General features: G+C 36.9%; 1 protein-coding gene across 2 annotated transcripts in view; it reads left to right on the forward strand.

Annotated features, from left to right (window-relative positions):
• Positions 1-19,440, forward strand: part of RELCH (RAB11 binding and LisH domain, coiled-coil and HEAT repeat containing) — an 86,776-nt gene that overhangs the window by 8,530 nt on the left and 58,806 nt on the right. For both annotated transcript variants that reach the window (XM_050891445.1, XM_050891444.1), the window contains exons 2-5: positions 9,917-10,006; positions 18,268-18,339; positions 18,448-18,503; positions 18,614-18,727. In XM_050891445.1, coding sequence (XP_050747402.1) covers positions 9,917-10,006; positions 18,268-18,339; positions 18,448-18,503; positions 18,614-18,727 — 332 coding nt within the window. The remainder of the gene's footprint in view (positions 1-9,916; positions 10,007-18,267; positions 18,340-18,447; positions 18,504-18,613; positions 18,728-19,440) is intronic.

Here is a 19,440-nt window from a genome sequence, read left to right on the forward strand (position 1 = left end):
TTGCTTGATGTCAGAGAGTATAACAGAAAGCTGGGTTACTGCAGAGAATGGAAAAATCCTTGTAATGCAAGTTAATTGATACATTTTGGGAAATGCAGTGCTGCAACATTGAGCATATGGAGTTAATTTGGTGCTGTTGATGCTTTCTGATTTCTGCTGAAGCCAGCTGGGGTCTCGAGCTGGAAGAAATACCTCTGTGACATGCTTCTCCCTTAGCTTTTTGGTTTTTGGAAGCTCAGGTAGCTCAAGCACACTGCAGCACATATGTAGGGAGCCAGCCTAGGTTTGATGCTTTCCCCAAGGTCATGTGTCCCTGGATCTCAGTGTTCACTGCAGCAACGTTCAAATGGCTTTGTGCAGGGCCGGCTTAATTCTTTCAGGCTCAACTAATTTGGATGCTGCCTGAGACTGTCTATGCAGTAAGCCCCCCCCAAAAGCAGTATGTTACTGGTATGACTCTCCATGAGATCAGCTCAGGTGCATCTGTATCTTAACCCAATTCAGTGAGTGTGTTATTTCTGTGCTAGGGTGCAAGATCTATCTATTTTCTACTTGTAATTTGGTCTTTCTCATGAGCTTGTGCTGTGTGCCTGTCACGGGAGTGAGGCTTGTATCTTTTTACTGCAATGTACCTACGAAGTATTTGTTTCACATACGTGGTGATTGGTTATTTTTTTCTGCTGTTCTTGGCCAACAAGCATAGATTAGTTTTCTCCAAGTAGCTTTAAGGCTTTGACCCTCATATACTTTCTATGAATTTTCATAGCTTGTTAGTAATATGAAGTAGGTAAATGTATTGATCATCTGTTTCTAATCTGGTTTGGATTGCCCGTCATGGACTAGTATTATCTGATCATCTTGAATGCCTGTTCCAGGTAATTTGTAAGTGGATTGCTCTGACAGCTTGAAAGTTAATTTTATTATAGTAGCTTTACTTAGTTTCCTTTTCATTTGATGATGGTTTGAGGACTTCTTTTCAGAACATACCAACTTTGAGAATTCAGCAGATCTCATTGAGTAAGAACATCTGGGAGAGAGCAAAAGAGGCAGTTGCAGTTGCAAAACAAGGTTGATAGGTTAGGTGCTTACAATTTAGTGCCTGATGCAATGAATTACTTAAGGCTCTTCGTTCCATCTCAGAGTTACCATAGCAATGTGGAATGTGTTGATCTGGTAAAATTTACTCTGCAAGTTCAAATTGGTTTAAAAAATTGATACATAAGCCTGTTTCTGCCATAAAGGTTTTATGCTAGATCAGATATCTGCTGCCGTGGATCAAGTTTGCTTTGCTGGCTGATCCAGCATTGGTAAGCTTGGAACAAGTTGAAACATATCAGAAGTTTTAAATGCAGCAGCCATTTAAGACTTCTCAAAGTAATATTGCTCCAGAGTTGTCTTGTGAAATCTGGTAAGGCTTAAAGAAATTTGCAGTATCATTTATGGGGAATTAAATAGTTTAATTCATTTATTCATATGTATTGCACAAGATACCTATTTCAGTTGCTACATAATGCAGCCACAAATACAAACTGTGAATTGATAATCACTCGTTAAAGTGTTAATGATGTCTGATTCTTTGATTTAATGTAGAAAGGACTCCATTAAAGCTCTAAAGGTTTTTACACTATTCTACATCTTCTGTGAATGCTATCCCTCTTGCCAGTTGTTTTACTCACATATGCATATTCAGTATTAATATGGGGCTTAAACATGTGCAAGTAAATACAAGAGAAAGCTTAATTCTTTTTCCCAGATAGTCTCTGTCCCCAGTTTGCTTGGCGTCTGCTGTTTTGTGCCTGTCATTTTGTGCAGGACAGCCAAAAGTGCAAGTTATTCCAGGACATGCTTTTTCAGACCAGTATCTCTAGCAGAGAGCAGGCCATCTGTTGCATGGCCATCAGAGCTAGTTTACTCTAGGTCTGAATATTTAAGGTAGGTAAAATACCTAGTTTGCTGACTTCTTTACCGCCAACAGAAACAGATCTAAAATATATATTTATACACTTGCATTTCCTTAGGACTGAACTTGAACAGTTCTTCTATTATACCTGTAGCACAGAGAAAAAAAGGAAAAAGTGGCAGACCTGAGTAGTTTCTAAGGCAACTTCTCAATCGGGGTCTGTATCAGAGTACTTGCTGGTTTGCCTGTGTCTCTTTGAACTTAAAAGTTAGGTTGGATGTCCTAAATGTAAAGATAAGCTGTACCCTATAAAATACGTTGTACTGTTGTCCTTTCCAGATGTATATGAAGGTTTTTTCCAACCTTTGATTTGCAGACCCCTTAAAGTTTCAGCTTTGATCTCCTTATGACATAATTTTCTTTTGGATGAAAAATTTTCCATCAGAGTTCCTCCATGCAAGAAGGGTTGTATGTGTATATTGGGAGGAGGGAGAGCTTAACTCATAACAATAGCACAACTTATCAGGAAAAACTTCTGTATATTTTCTAAAGTTACATGGAACTACATCCTTCATTATCTTAAAGCTTGTCTAAGTAACAGTCCATGGGTTGTAGGTTGAAAAACATTGCGGTAGGGTGCTTTTTTAGCTTCTCACTTTTCATGGATCTGAAAGAGTATCTCAGAATTGAAAAATTTTGCTTGAATTCTCTCACATACAGCTGTAATTACATGGTTTTCTGACATTTATAATCCCCAGCTACTTTCATTATATGGTGGTTCATAACATTTGGAGTCTAATTTACTGCCATATATTAAGGTGTAGCATGTCTGTTGGTTGAATTATCATGGGGGTTTTTTAATTCATAAGAAAATTAAACCTTGGCAATTCTCTATTTTAATAATTTTGTTCTACAAAACAAGTTTTCGATGATCAGTTCAAGAATGAAGTACAACTTATTTCTAGTGCTGCAGAAAATTGCATCCTGGAGTCCTATTGGTTTTTTTTCTTTTCTAGAAATAGCCATCAAGATGATGATGCTAAGGAATAATTTTTGATGGCCTCGATCATTCACTTATGTAACTGCAACATCTGTTTTTATTCAGGAGAAGCTAGAAGGCATTAACCTGAGATGGTTTGTAAGTAAGTTGTACCTTGGATTCCTGAAAAGTCTAGATGGTGGTTCTGTAATAGCATGATAGGCATAAGTTATTCTTCAGACTAATGGACTTTGGACTTATACTATCTCCAAAAAAAGGGTGTATCTTCCTATATGTGTGAGCTGTCTGCCTACAGCTGTTTCTTCCTATATATAACCATATAATTCATGTAAAGCCTGGCTTAAACTGGGACAGATTTTGTCCTAGTATATGGAATATTCAGTGGAAAGCTTCTCTGATCTTGACTGGGAAGGATTCACTTTGCACTGCATCTTGTTCCATATGGATGCTAATCAAAACCAAATTTCCAGTAGCCAGTTATTTCTCTGATCAGTTTAAAATGTGGTTAGCCAGCTATTTTGCTCATCAGTTTAAAATATGGCAACAGTCTTGTTTCAGGGTTACAGATATTTTTCAGTACAAGAGAACACTTAAAGATGCAAAGTGAATTTGTTTTGATACAAGCGTAGTATCATTGTTACTTCTCTTTGAATTTCAAGGAAAAAGATGGAGTTCTTGGTCTTCGTATGCTCAATTTGATTAATTGTTAGTACATGATGATGTGATTTCCTGTGATCTTAGAGAAAATATGACAACTTACTGGCTGCTTTACCAACTAGTAATTTTTAAAAATCAATTTAGTTTTTTGCGAAGTAAATTCAAATAGCTTCTAAAAGATTTGTTTAATTTTTAAAATTTTTTTCTTGAGCCTTTCTATCAAGAAGTAGTATCGCTTGGTTTGTCTGTGTTTTTAGCTGATTTACAATGTTCTGCTCATGTAAAGATTATTTAATAATGTATTTTTGTAGAAGACTGCAACTTATTTCTGCTTAATTCATGTACTGTGAAACTATGGCTAATATGATCCCTCTTGGTGTCCCTTTAGGTAAGCTGGTAAAAATAAACTTTTTACCATCAGAGTGAATGAAACTTAACCTCTTTCATGTTATGTATGTCAGTGGAAGGGGACGTACCACTTTGGTTTGAGATTTTTTTACATTTTCCTCCTTATATAGTTATACTCAGCTTTTCAGTGAAAGAGCTGAATATGCCTAGGAAACAAAAGCTGTCAGCAGAAATCTGCATGTCATGCAGGTGACAGTTCTGGGAATAAGAAAGGAATTAAAATCCCTTTCCTCTGGAATGAAGCAATATTTTAAAAGATTGTATAAGTTAATAAGCAAAACGTGGTGGTGAGCCTGATTTTTAACCTCACAAGTGAAATTAAAAACATTGCATTTTTCAACAAATGGATTAAAAAACTTCTTAGCTTTGAGTATGAAATATGAATCTTAGCTTTCTGATTTTGTTAATCCTTTTCCAGTGGTAGAGGTAAGAGACAAGAACTATACACAGGCTCTCCTTTACTATCCCATTCTATCTCCTGGCATTTCACTAGTATGAGATATGAAAAGCCTAAGCCTGTTTCACTTGTTTTCTATGCACCTGTGACACTCTCTTGTTCCATATTGCAGTGATACGCTTTCTGGAGTTGTTTATACCTGCTTGTCAAAACTGTTCCTGTTATGTTGCTTTACCATTTGTGAAACGTGAAACTGACAGCAATTATTTTTTCACTATTCACTAGGAAAGCTTTTAGCAAAAAGGACTTGCTGACTAAAAAGTGGTTTAATTCAGGATACTAGAGAAAGAAGTATAAAATCGATGCACAGAAGACTGTTGGTAAGAATGTGCATATCATGACAGCAAAATGGCTTCCCACTGCTGTGTCACATTGGGTTTTTTCTAGAAAAGAAACAAAATTCAGCCAAAGCGTACTTCTGCTTTTCAGCGGTTTTCCCCTGCAAGATTCTGCTTTGATTATTCTTTGCCAAATAACTTAAACCTAAGATTTTTATTTTTTACTAAAAAAATTAAGTGGAGAAATACGTTTTCCTTAAAAAATTGATGTTTTTCTTTTCCCCTTTCAGTTCAGAAAGTAGTTCTCTTTTCTGAATGCTTTAGTTGAAATACTTCCACTCAGTGTACTGGAGTACAACTATTTGTACGTCAGAAAAAGTTGGAGCAAGTCCAGAGGAGGGCCACGAAGATGATCAGAGGGCTGGAGCACCTCTCCTATGAAGACAGGCTGAGAGAGTTGGGGTTGTTCAGCCTGGAGAAGAGAAGGCTCTGGGGAGACCTTATAGCAGCCTTCCAGTACCTAAAGGGGGCCGACAAGAAAGCTGGAGAAGAATCTTTTTACAAGGGCATGCAGTGATAGGACAAGGGGTAATGGCTTTAAACTGAAAGAGGGTAGATTTAGATTAGATGTAAGGAAGAAGTTCTTGACTGTGAGGGTGGTGAGGCACTGGCACAGGTTGCCCAGAGAGGTTGTGGATGTTCCCTCCCTGGAAGTGTTCAAGGCCAGGTTGGATGGGGCTTTGAGCAGCCTGGTCTAGTGGCAGGTGTCCCCGCCCATGGCAGGGGCGTTGGAACTAGATGATCTTTAAGGTCCCTTCCAACCCAAACCATTCTATGATTCTATGAAAACGATGATGTTTCACATTCCTTAGGCGAGCTACATGGCTGAGCACGGCCCTTCCCTTGCCGATTCCTCTCCTTCAAACAGCCCTGCTCGTTTTCCTGGTGAATGAGGCCGGTTGCGTTGCCAGCAGGGAGTTCTGTTTTCACCCTCTGATTGTTTGCTGAGCAGGTTCATCCTTTATGGAAGGATTTTATGGAAGCATAAAATTTGAGGTTACAAGATGTTATTCCCTAATTTTCTGGATGATGGCATTAGTCTTATGACTGCCTACAAAGACAGTGGTAAGGAGTGATGCAACAGATACAGTTACCCCCACAGTGACATTTTAGGTAGGTGAAGCAATGGGGCAGGCCTGCCACTGTTCAGCTTTGGGCAGTCTTTGGCACAGCCCTGCCAGGCAGCGCGTGTGTGTCATGACTACTGTTGGTAGATCTGGTGGGCTTGCCAGTCCTCACCTTTCTGGGTGGTATTTTCAGTTAACTGTCTCATTTAGCTTTCTCTTCTCACCTTGTTATCCCATGGCTGATACCTTAGTAGGCTCTGTCAGAAATCCCTCCTTGCTCTTTAAACCCACTGTCTAAGTGTCTGTGCGGTGCTTGGCTCTGTTCCTTGAGAAGCTTCAATATGTTGTGCAATAACGGCTCCGAAATTCATCTCGCCTAGTCCCAGCTAGGCAAGATCCAGGTCACTAGTGCTGCCGTGGCATTTGATAGAAGCAGCAGGTCCCTTTGCTGCCCACTCTCCCCTCGGCCTTGGCTACACAGCAGCTGTGCCTTGAGGCAGAGACTGTGGTGTAGCCAAGGCAGGCAAGGGCCATGTGGCACTACAAGCTTTGCTGTGTGAGTGCAAGGGGGTGGAGCTGCCATTTGGACCTCACGCAGCCTGGCTGTGGTGGAAGTCTGTCTTTCCAGGTGGGTAGCAGAAACAAGTAGCTGCACCAGCACTGAAGGCAGAGGGAGCAGCTCCCGCATCACTTCCTTTCCTGCTGCTTGAAACACCTGCTTCAGTGGGAGCTGTGGCAGCGCAACAGTGTCTGTGACTGGGCTTTCCCTCTAGCTGAGACTTGGCAGCGTATAACCTTAGCACTGATGATTCATTGGTGCCTGTGGAGCCAGTTTGGCCAGATGTCTCAGCTGAAGTGCTTTTAACGCTGGTGGCCTCTTACCTTAACAGCAGGAACCACTTCTGTAGCCATACCACATATTTTCAAGGTGATATCCTATAGCAAAGTAGTGGTAGAAGTCTTGTTACATTATTCAGGCTAACCATTTAGTTTGAGTTGCATTATGGAAGCTGTAATTTCCCAACTTGATTGAGTTCTGCAATATGTATCATCTAGTGGGACACTCAGTTGAGAAGGTACTGTTCAGCCTGTGTGTGTATGCAGTTGTCTCTGTTACTGTTTCATTTCCTTCAGCATTTGTTTGGATAGCTGTATACAGTTTTCTGTGTAGATTCAGGTTCCACCAATGAGATACATAAAGACAGTTTTCATTTTAAACCTTATCTTCAGATTGAACACTGTGGACATAATGACTTCTAGCACCCAAATTGGCTTGGTTTAGTAATGACAGAATGCTTGGGAGATGATGATAACTGGGGCAGGTACTTTTGTAATGGGAAGGAGGATCGGCATTACTGGGAGAGGGAAGCAATGGTAGCAGCAAGCAGGCCATGAGGCTGGTATTCCTCACCACATCTTCTTTTGGTTTAATCAATCTGAGTCCAGATATTTGTGTCTCTTTATAATGCCAACCTGTATGTAAACAGTGTGTCAGATGTTTGCTGTTTTCATGAATGTTGTAATGATAAGGAGAAATCTAAATGGTGAATGTACAAATTTCAACCATACAAATCGCTGCTGTGCATGTAGATGTGGTGCTTAAGGCAGTTCCTGGGAGTTAAAATCATAAAAACCCTTGGTTTTATTTAGTTTCTATAAGGACCTTTAAGGTTGTAAAACTGATGTTGTTTCACTGGTTGGGAATTGTGAATTGTTGGATTTACAGCTGCTGGTACGATCTTAAATGGCTTCCGTTCGTGTACATCCTGGTAGAGACTTTGATTACCCCATGCTTTTTTCTAGACAACTGGTTTTTTTTCGAGAAGTTTCTTGCTGCTTTGGCAAGTAAGTTTGTGGTTTATGACTGGATTTGTTTTATCAGTTGTGGCATGCTTTAGAGGCAAAGGCTCTCCCCCCACTAGGCATATGAAAAAGGTTTTGTTGCTTACAGCTTTGGATGCTTCAGTAGTTATGATGTGGTTGACTTTATCTGAAAATTTGAGCATTGTTTCTCTGATGTCACCTGCTTCATAAGAGAAATAGACTATTGATCTGTGAACACGGCAAGACTGCAGGAGGAAACAGTTCTATTTCTGCTTTTGCCGTAGTGATGCTGTGTATGAGACTGGGTCACTTCTTAAACATCAGCTTTTCATTGAGATCTCTATTGAAACGCTGTCTGTTTCTTTAACGCAAGTCTTGAATTTGCTTTCAAAAAATGATCTTGCAGCTCCCAATGAAATAAATTGGAGCAATACTTACTGAACAAGATGTTAGGTGTTTTGAAAAGTCAGCTCTGAAGACTTTCACACTGTGTATGCAAAATTCATGTTTACTTCTGAACTTAACCACTCTAAATCTGGTTCCCCATATATAAAATCTGGTTTATTTTCACAACGGTCCATTTTGCAAAGATGCTGTAAAAATAAGAGTTTGTACTATGCTGCTAAGCGCTATAGAACAGCCTAGAGAGAATTACTAAATCAGATTAATGTCTGGAAAAAATGCAGTAGAGAAGACCAGAACCTGCAAATGAACAGTGAGTTTTAAAACTAAATACTGAATAGAGACTCGTTGAGGAGCAACAGTCTGTTTCATTGCCTGGATGACAAAGCATAGTCATGGGAAAAAAAAATTGTGGTTAAATATAAACTGTATCCTATCATATACTTTATGTCCATAAAACAGACAAGTTAGGGTTGCCAGGCACTTTAGTTTTGGTACTGTGTAACTCAGCTAGAGCTGGCAAATTTAGTATTTTTATAGCTTTTCAGGTGAGCGTAGATACTTTAATCAATCTCAACCCAGGTGTTCTTATTTCAGTCTAGTGCTGCCTTGTATGTAGAGAGGGTGTCACAAGACCTTAAGGGACAACTTAGGCTCAAATGTACGAAGAAGAAACTCATTAATAGATTCTTTTTTTTTTTTTTGACACAATGCAGAATTGAGGAGGAATTTAAATACTTTCTGTGATGTTAGTCACGACAGAATTTGACTGACAAGTGATGAAATTGCTTCTGTTTCCACTGACAGTTAACGAGTTTTTTTGACAGCCCTATGGAGTTTGGTCTTTGTTAATGTAACAACAGCTCTAATGTAATTAAAATTATTTCTGAAATGCTACGTAGAAATTAATTTCAAAACGAGGGGAAAGATACGAAGTTACTTAATATAATTTCTGCATGTTCAATTTTGTTAGGAACATGTTCTATTTATTTCGGGTTCTGTCGCCAAGGAATTTCTTTGCGCCTTTTTCTAATAAAAAGGTGAAGGTGTGCTTCAACAGACTTGAAATTATCAACATTGCGTTTTGTTTGATTCACCACCCCACCCCCACCCCCTGCCCCCAATGAAAAATGTCAAGGTCAGACCAAAACCTTATGCTGGTTACTGAATTTCTTGAATGTTTTTTTTTTATTAACAATTTAATTCTAGAGTGTGAATATTATACCTGCAATAGCATGAACTGTACTTGCTTTGCTTTAATTTTGCTAGGTAATGCATTCCTTAGTAAATGTTGTATTAAGTGCATATGTACTGAAGTTAATGGCTACATCAGGAGATATGTAGAAAAGTATTTGGTCACATTAATATGCCTTAAAATACTAAAAAAGGGAAAAGGAAGTAGCGTATTTGGGGCAGTTAGAGGTTTCTGTAAAATGGGAACAGAACTGCTTGGAACTTGTTGCAGAACAGATTGTATTTGGTTTCTTGTGCATGCTCAACTGCATGTCCAAGCAAAGGTCCCTGGCCCTTGTGGAAAAGGGGAAGCGCTACACTGTACTGCTCCTCATCTGTTGTGGACAGGGTAGAAATGCTGCCTTTTGTGGGGGGAGCAAGGGTGAATTTCGTACAGTGTCTGTTCACTGAACTTGCTGTAATGCTGTATTTCTTCAAATTTACTGACATACTCTGTTCAGAGACAAACTTTCAGAAAATGCAGTAAAATTTCAGTCTTGCAGAACACTTAGCCTTTGATTTAAGGTTTCTGAAATGAGAAGATGTTTTGACTTTCTCTATCAAAGCCAGTCAACTCTTCAGGATTTTTTCTGATTTTTTTTTTTTTTTTCTTCTCCCCTCCCCCCCCAGATCGTGCTGGAAGCATCAGTACCCTTGATTCCTTAGATTTTGCAAGATACTCTGATGATGGCAATAGGGAAACAGATGAAAGAGTAGCAGGTAAGTTTTTTGTATAATTTAAGAATCATAGAATGCTAACTTTACCGTTTGACTTGTTGTTTCTAGCATAAGTATATTTAAATGAACATTCCTGAAGATGACAAGACTTCACTGTGGTGGTTTAACTAGTCACTTATTAATATAATTGTTTCAGACACTTCTACTATAATTACTGTAAAAATTCAGGGAGGTGTACTTCTGTATGATTCCAGATGTCACCAGGGGTAGAAGCAAGCAGTATACTTGAAAATTGTGACCAGTTTTTGACAATAGAACAGTATCTTGATATTGCCTGCTGACTACTACTGTTTAGCTGAAACATATGCTAAAATATTCTATGTAGTAGTCTGTGACTACTACATGGGTGATAGCTTTCTGATGTAAAGATCTGTAGCAAGTCATCTCTTAAATACAGCTTACATGTAGATAAAACAAGCATTACCAAACCCAAAGTAAATTTGGGATTTTTTCAGTTCCATAAATCTTCTTTGCTACAAATCTTAATTGTAGTGCTTTTCTTCTCTCCCACTTGATTTCTTGATTGTATAAGATTGTTTCAAGGAAGTGACAGGGGTTTTTGCCTCTTGCAGTTGTTCTGAACTTAGGACCCTGTGGCATTTTTAATTTCAGGATTTATGATTATCTCGCCAAAGACAGACTGCTTTTCTCTTATATTTGAAATTATTATAATAATCTCTTTTGCATGTGAGCCATGTTTCTCTCATCCAGGCTTTTTTCTAAGTTCAGATACTAAATTATTCACAGCTTCTATAGAGAAACCCATAAAAGCTCTCTACAAACTGCTACAGAACTCCGTTTACTTCTTGTCAGTTAATAGTTTAATATCATGAGCACATGAAGGTTGTCCATGCTGTGACCTTTGTTCACATAGTTTAGCTTATAAAACCTGAGATGATGCAAGCTGCTGTGTCTCTTTTCCACACTGTTGTCTCTGCTCTGAACCACCATGCTTCATCCTAGCAGAAACACTGTCACGTTCTTAAGCAAAGAAAAGGCTGGTGAAGCATAGTTCTGTAAAGGCTCTTGATTCTGAAATTTCCTCTCTTGGTCAGTCTGAAATGGCAACTAGTATTGATCCAGAGAGAAGAAACAAAAGTGTTGGGAAAATCTCATTTTTCTTACCCAGCCAGTATTTCTGAGGTAAAGGACTGGATTAAATTCATCAACAGGAAGCAAATTCAGGTATTTTGGTTCTCTAGTCTGGAACTATAGGTATTTACTGTTCTTCGAATTATATGGAAACGTCCAGATTCTTATTACTAGTTACTGTGTTTTTCAATATACATAGTCAGTTTGAAGGAGGCAATAATTGTAAATACACAGCTAATCTTCTAAACAAAGTGTGTGTGAGGAACCCAAGTATTTCTGGATTGTATCCTGGAATACAAAGAAGAAACAAGCAAATTCCGAATATTTAATTTTTTCATCATCTTGGTAGATTTTTCCTGTTTCTAGTCAATATTTCTTGGCGATAGTATTACTGAAAGAGCTAGTTTGAGCTTTGCTTGGAGCTGTCTTTAGTAACCGAATTGGATTAGAGATGCTTATAGAAAGTAAAGACCAGTCAGAATTGACATCCAGTAGAACCATTAATCTTCTGACGGAACATTGATGACAAAATATTGATTACTTCCAGTATGAAATTAATATATCCTAAAATTAAATACTAAATTTAAGCACATCCTAAAGTAGAGATTTTTAACGATTACTGTATATTAATTGACCACTGTCATATGTAATAGACAACCAAATTATATGGCAGGATACTTACATTACATTTCTGTGTTCCTTTAGAGAGGTTTTTCAAAGAGGTGTTAAAAAGTGACGTAAGAACTTGAACAAAGCAAGACTGGATATGATTTCTGGATGTTTGTGAAGACTCAAAATTTTCCAAAATATCCTATTTCTACTTAAATTTCTAGTTCAATTATAATTGCTTGAAATCTTTTGCCTCAGTTCTGTTTAAAATCATCTACCTGAGCAATAAACTTCAAAAAAAACTGATAAGTACTTAATTTGCACATTAAAAAATTGTATCAGTAGAGGTTTCAAAAACTTGTCATATCCAGTTCCTTCTGTGAACAAACTCTGGCTTATAACTTCTACTTTTGAAGTAGTTCTTAGCTGCAAATGCACTTTGAAACATAACTGGAAGTCCATCCTGCTTATTTCTTCTCATATTCTTTCTTCTCAGTGAAGAGCTTTGATGCTTAGGAGATAAAATTGTAATCTGTTGTGAAAGCTTGAGGCCATGATCTGATAGTCATATTTTTCTTTTGATAGCTCTCAGAGTGAGGTTTGAATAGTTTCTTTTTGTAAATGCCTTTCTCATGCTGTTATCTTTGGTTTTTACTGTTTGGACAGAACCCATGATTTCCATATCAATTCCCTAGTCAAATGTCAAATGAAGGATAGGAAATAAATGTACATCAGTCACTAGAAGAAACTAGTCCGGAATCAGAAAGACTTTAAAACTGCAGTTATAACATATCCAGTTGCGAATACTTTTATACCGTGGCAATGTTAGAAAGCACCAAATCAAAAAATGTGCATGTATACCATCTGAAGCCATCATATTTCTGTTTTGCCATTATGGATGGTGTTAGACTTAGCTGCCATATTTTTTATTCTACCAATCCAGAAATTCCTGGAAATAACTAGAAAGACTCTTGTTTGAAATGGATTTCAGTATTTCAAATCTGTTAGCCCAGTTCATTCCATCTGGTGTTAGAATCAAAATTTGGCCTAGAAGCGAACACGTTTTGAAGAGTTGGTGTGAACTTGTCGCTTGGGAAATCTGATCGAAGGAAGCTAAGTGAGTCTCTTCTATAATATTGTAATCAGCTTGACTGAAAAGATGCAAATCACAAAAGCCAGTTAGGATGTGGATGAGCATGACAAAACTAAGTGCAGTTTAGAAAACATCAATTTTCTTCCTTATCTACCTGACGTTAACATAAATATGTTATGAGCTGTGTAACAAATTGGAAGATACATTTGTAATCCATGAAGAGTTTCAAAAAATATATGTATCCTTAGCACTTGCAGTTTACTAGATGGAAACAACTTCTTTTCTAAGACTAATAAGTCTTGAATCTAAATTAATGTATTAAGTGCTGAAACGGTGCTAAGATAAAGTCAGTACTGAAGGATTTATTAGGCTTAGTAAATCTCCAAATATTAATTTTCATAAAACAAGAGAATGGGAAACCTGTTCCATTCCTGTGGAATAAGAGTATGCCTAACTTGAAGTCAAATGCCCACAGCGTTTGGTGTAAATAGGTCATCTGACATTCAGTCTTAAGGAACTGAATCTGCTGCCGCATCTTAAATTGACCGTGTGCACAAGTATGTTTGTGATCTAAACCCCCTACTTCACATAATTCAAAATATTTAGTATTGCTAACCTGCGTCTGACATCTACTGTTCTGAGAATCTGATAATTTTAAAAACACAATGCTGTGTTTTCAATGATAATAAAATTAATTCTCATAATCAAACTCCATTTCAATCATTTGTGTTCTCAGATCTCCCTGCATTAGCATTGATTTCTGGCTAGACTTTGTATCTCTGATTAGCAGAATAAAATACTGTCCCTGTCAGGATTGGAAGGGAAGAGACAAGTTCAAAAACCACTTGACTATTTTTTGAGGATTTCATTTATCTAGACTTAAGTTCGCAGTTTCTGCTTTTTATAGAGCCTTTTTGTTTATGTTTTTAATGAGTACTATTACTTGTATGCAGTCAAAATCAGAGGAGAATCTTAAAAAAAAGACAACAAAGAAACAAAACAAAACCAAAACACAAAAGGCATCTGTAATACAACAATCGCTAACATTCTGTGTTCAATTTGTTCATCCTGGAAGTGGGTCTGGTTTTGTCTTCCCATTTCCTGTCTTAAGACCTGTTAAGCAGTTGTAAGCCTCCTTAATTTCCTTCCAGGTCGATAGTCTCCAAAGGTTGAACCTGAAGATGAGTTTGCTGTGGTTCAGGTCTTCTCTGTAGCTGGTCCTGTCTCATTAAATTAAAAGCATTAAAGAGGCTAATGAGTCAAGTCTTGGCTTCCCACTATTAGAATGATAACAAGTTCTCTGTTAGGTTGCTCATGAACTCTCACGCTGATCATAATTTTTGTAGCTTGATAGTCATCTCTCGTGCTGTAGTACAACTTTCTGGTTCAGGTCTATTTGTTACGTCCGGAAGTGTTTCACACTGACTGTAAATGTGGTCACTTCTTTTCTTCTTCGGATTTGTATCAGGGAAGTGGGAATTAGGAAACCTCAGGTCTTGAAGTATATTGTGATAGTGGCTTCATTGCTAACTATAGTCAGAGAATTTTAATTTCTTCTGATTGACTCAAAATATATGCACAAATCCATGAAATGTGATGGGATGTCATACATGTTTTAGAGGGCATAATTTAGGACATCTAGAGTTCTACATTTACTTTACAAGGAGGAAGAACTTGAAATGACAGTTAAGAAACAAACAACAACAAAGCTTGTCCAAATTTGAGGAAAGTTAGGTAAGCACAGGGGGCCTTGATACTTCAGAGGAGAACTACTCTTAAAAGAAAATGCCGGAATACCATATAGGGGCTTCACAACATAAAACTACCTTTCTACTGTTGTCTGAAGTACTTCATACTGGAGTATGCAAAAGTCTTGACAAGATAATTCATATATAGAATGTAAAATTCTAGAGTAATTGGAAAACATACTGCTTGTACAAAAGCAAGTACTGAAAATTTTTAGAAGTACTGTTTATTTCTTCAACTTTTTGGCCTTGGCCCAACAAGACTGCTGTTCACATAGATCTCAACTTGTTCAATATCCCAAGTTGCAGGTTGTTCTTTATAGCTACCTTCTCAATCTATGGTTCAGTAACTTACGAAGTTATTAACAAATGTGAGTGAATAGAATAAGATCCTTGAGAATTCTGCTCAGCTTTGAAATTTGAAAATGAAGCCAAGCTACCCACTCCTGATATGTGCTTCTCTCTTAAGGTGTATTAGATTAGCTGCATGAAAACTGAAACATTTAAAAAATGCTAATCTGAAAATCTTGGTCTAATGCTTAGTTGCTTGCTTGAAAGATTCAGCTCTTTTAAATAAGTCTAAGTAATTTGTTTTCAGAATGGTAGCTGTAGTGATTTGAGTTCTTTAGAAAAAGAAAAAGCAAGAGAGCCACTTAAATTCGAAACAGTTTTCTCCCCTAAGGCAAAACAGATTGTTCAGAAATGCCCTTTCCTTGTAGGAAGATTAACCAACCTCAGAGCTCTAAATTTCTGTTGTCTGCTTTCCTGATGTAGAGGAGAATCAATTTGGTTCTTTCCTTTTCTAGGCTGTCTGCAGCAAAACTCTTCTGTGCATCGTTCTTAAGGAGTGTCAGCTCCTTTCACCAAGTACTATAATGAGTTATACATGTTATCAGTTCAGTCAAGCATGAGGTTAAACTTTAGCTGGCCTTATCAATGCTTTTGAAGCCTTAACTTCTCTAAGATACATCAGCTTTACAATGGAAGGAGAGGGGGAGAGAGAGATCAGGTCATTTATTTTAAAAGTCAGTGCTTGACAATGGTTACAAAGAAAGGGGTTAGAGGTTGCTTTTTTTATTTAAGAGAATGTCATATCGTCAACAAATGGGGATTTCCAGTGTTGATTTCATTAGTACACATGTTGAGTTAAAAATCATTACATATTTTGGCAGAAGATTGCATTTCAGTATAGCTTCTAAAATAAAGAGCTTTTAATCATAATTTAAAATTTGATTGAAATTATGTTGTAGCTATTTACAAATATTTATGTTTATATAAAAAAACTAGAAACAAACTTCTTCAAATAAAAGCTAAATTTGTGACTGACTTAGATGCACCAAGGTTTGTATGGTGGCATTAGTAAGACGAGGAGATGAGGTACAACTGTGACAATGCTGTGTTGTAGTAGAACTATGTGGCTGTTGTGACATGCTGCGAAGTGACAACTTCTCAAATATACTATGTCCAGAATCTTCCACTGTATACAGAGAAACATGCAGCAGAGTAATCTACGTTTAAGGTTGAATGGATAAAGTCCTAATGGCTTCTAAGAATTTTCAGCATCATGACAGTTCACTAAAAATTAATTCTTGCCGTCTGACATGGGTTTGTCTGACATGAGTTTTTTGGCTTTCTACGCCTTCAGACATATCTTTTTCCTATTTTCCTTAATGGGATTCCTGAGTTTTTCTAGTTTGTGTTGTTTTTCTAACTTTTTTTTATTATTTATATCATTCTAGTGCAGGGCACTCCTGATCTGCAACTGTTCTGGTCTTTGAAAATATTTTACAAGAATAAAATGTTAACACATAGTCATTTCCATCAGAAGAATTACTTAATTTGAATTCTTTACAATTTTCAAAAACTAACAAATTAGTAGCTTACGACTTAGAATCATAACTGTGAATTAGTAACTCAAATGCAAGGAAGTGCTAAAATTATTAGATACTTTACTACAAGAGCATTTTCTAACTTTGTTGCACAGAAGTATTTGCAGATCAGCATTGCTGAATACTAGAGAGATTTTACATATTTTATTCATCGTATCCTCAGTTGCGCTTTTGTATCGCTGCAGTAAAATTCTGTGCATCAAACAAGTTACTTTCATGTAGCAAATGTGGTGTACTGTAGTTACTCCTTCAGTTTTTATGGAAAAATGCAAACTGAGTGAATCTTTTTTTCCATGCGTGCTAATTATCAAAAGATTCTTAGTAACAGATGTTCAAAAGAGGAAACAGTTTTATTTGCAGTCTTCAGTAGCATTTCTTACAAGGAAGAGCCAATGCAGTGTTTCTGCCATGCATTGTCCTCTGTGTAAATATTTCAAAATGCCATGTTAAATTGTTTTCAGGAATGATTAAAAATCTCATTAATATTTTCTTAATAAAAAGCAGCTGCAACACTTAGTTTTGCATGGGAATAAAGTAAATGTTAGATAATCTATTTAGAATAGTTTAACACTTCAGTATGGTAGCTGTTCTGTGCTCATCTCTTCTAGTTAAGTACAAGAATCTTTCTGGTAACTGTATATTTAAGTGTGATTAGATTAATCTGAGAATTAATGAAATGCATGCAATTATCTGGTAATTCCTTAAATAGGTTCCCTTAGATGCTCTAACTGTAAATGGCTATAAAAAGAACATTTACTACATGTTTTGCAAAGGTACAGGGTTTTAAAATTTGAAGCCGCAGTATACATATGACCTCAAAATCAGAACACATGAAATTCCAGTGCAAACAAAGCACTACTGGCCCTTTCTGGAGGAAACATTGGAACATGAGAAACACATAACAGTGACTAGGGGGGTGGAGCAGGTGATGATAGCAGCTAGAATTACATATTTTTGAATCTCTAAAGTTGACTCTAGATCATTGAAAGTGTTGTATAGTCTAGAGTCACTGGAAACTTTTAAGAATAATGGAGCAAAGACATTTTTGTTTCAGGCTTCTCTGTAAGCACTATAGGAGAGCTGCATATTTTGCTTTTTTTTGGTCTTGTGCATCTCTTAAATGTATTCAACTAAATTCAAAATCTTAATCAACTCTAGGGTATTCCTAAAACTCCACTATTTTTAAATAGAGATTTAAAACGAGATTATTCTTAGTAGTAAAATAAAGTATGTTTCAAGTTCTGCCATTTAAACTACTAAAATTTCAGTGTATAATTTTATTTAAAAAAAAAAAATCTGTAGTCTCAATGGGACAGTACATTCACTTCATGGTTTAAGCTTTGCTACATGGAGACAGCTTCCTCTGCTGCCAGCATGTATTTGCTTCATTTAGATCTGTCCTCTGATTGCCCACATACTCCCCTAGCCCCAAGAAATCAAAACATTTGGCAGTATCAGCTGATTGTAAGAGTGGGGAAGAAATAACAAGCATTTCCCAGTAATATGCAAAGTTAAAAGCAAGGAACAAAAAAAAAAAAAAAAAAGACCCCAAAACCCTACAGCGAGTCCTTGTCAGACAGCTTGAAATTTGGATTTAGCTAACTCAAGGCAAATGAAACTATGGAAAATGTTCACCAGTTTGCTTTCAGACCAACTCTGCTGCATGTGTTCATAAGTTCCATAAAGATTGCATGCTTTCTGTTTAATACAAACTGTATATTTTTTTTCACACCCATCCTTGCTTTTTATATTTTATTTTTGTTTCCCTTGCCTTGGTTGGATGCCTGTGTGTGTTTAATCCAAATCCCTGTCCAGTCCTGGAGTTTGAACTACGGAAAGCCAAGGAGACCATACAGGCCCTCCGAGCCAACCTGACTCAGGCTGCAGGTGGTGTACATAAACCTTTTCTTAAGTCTCTACTTTGAACAATGTAGAAGTAGCTGAGCTCATCCTGTGTGAAAGAGTAAAATTTAGTTACTTTTTTTTCCTCCCCAGAAAATGAAGTTCCTTTGCAGGAACGAAAAAATTATAAATCAAGTCCTGAAATTCAGGTAGGTGGCTGGTGATAACTGAGCTTTGCATGGACTTTAAGACAGATACGCTTCCGTAGCTGGAAGGAAGATGAACCAAAGATGTAGTGTATTGTTTTCTTTTTTTCCAGGAGCCAATCAGACCTCTTGAGAAAAGAGCTCTAAACTTCCTAGTTAATGAATTTTTATTGAAGAATAGTTACAAGCTTACATCAATAACATTTTCAGATGAAAATCATGATCAGGTAAAGTTTTCTTGTGTTTTTTTACATGTCTGCTTTCTATATTCTGATCTTGTCATAAATTCAAGTGAACTTAAATGATATTTCCTGTGCATGTAGTTCACTTCATACATGTGAGTATTCTAAGAATTAAATAAGTTAGTTAGCATTTTCATATATTAAGCATGGTTTGAAAACACAGCACTTTGAGGGGTATTTTCCCAAAATTTGTAAGAAGGAGACAGAATGCTTGCATTCTTTGAAGAACGCAAAACAAGGAGAAAAATACTGAGTTTTAGGTACTTATACACTTTCCTGGATTCTGCTGGACACCTTTTCAGTTAAACTCAGAGATCTGGATGTAGTAAAATTTGAATGTAATCTTTGCCGTAAATCATACTCAGTTGATTTGTGCAGGATATACAATATACTTATTGTTTGTTGTCATCTGGGCATATATATGTGTATGAGTATACTTAATCCTACTGTGACATTGAATACAGTCTTGGAGAAGCTCTTGTTATAAGGTGTTATCTTAGATGTTTCCAAACATAGCTGTGCTTTGATGCATTTTTCTTAAGATGATCAGCTTTATGTCTTTATTGGCTTGCATTTCATGGGAAAAAGTTCTTCACATGTTTGGAAGGTTCTAATTACATTCTGACTGTTACTGGGTGAACAAAACACCCAGTAACATCAACACCCAATATATATTCAGCACAAAACTGGAATATTGC

The sequence above is a fragment of the Gymnogyps californianus genome, chromosome 2, assembly GCF_018139145.2.
Source record: "Gymnogyps californianus isolate 813 chromosome 2, ASM1813914v2, whole genome shotgun sequence".
Classification (NCBI taxonomy): Eukaryota; Metazoa; Chordata; class Aves; order Accipitriformes; family Cathartidae; genus Gymnogyps; species Gymnogyps californianus.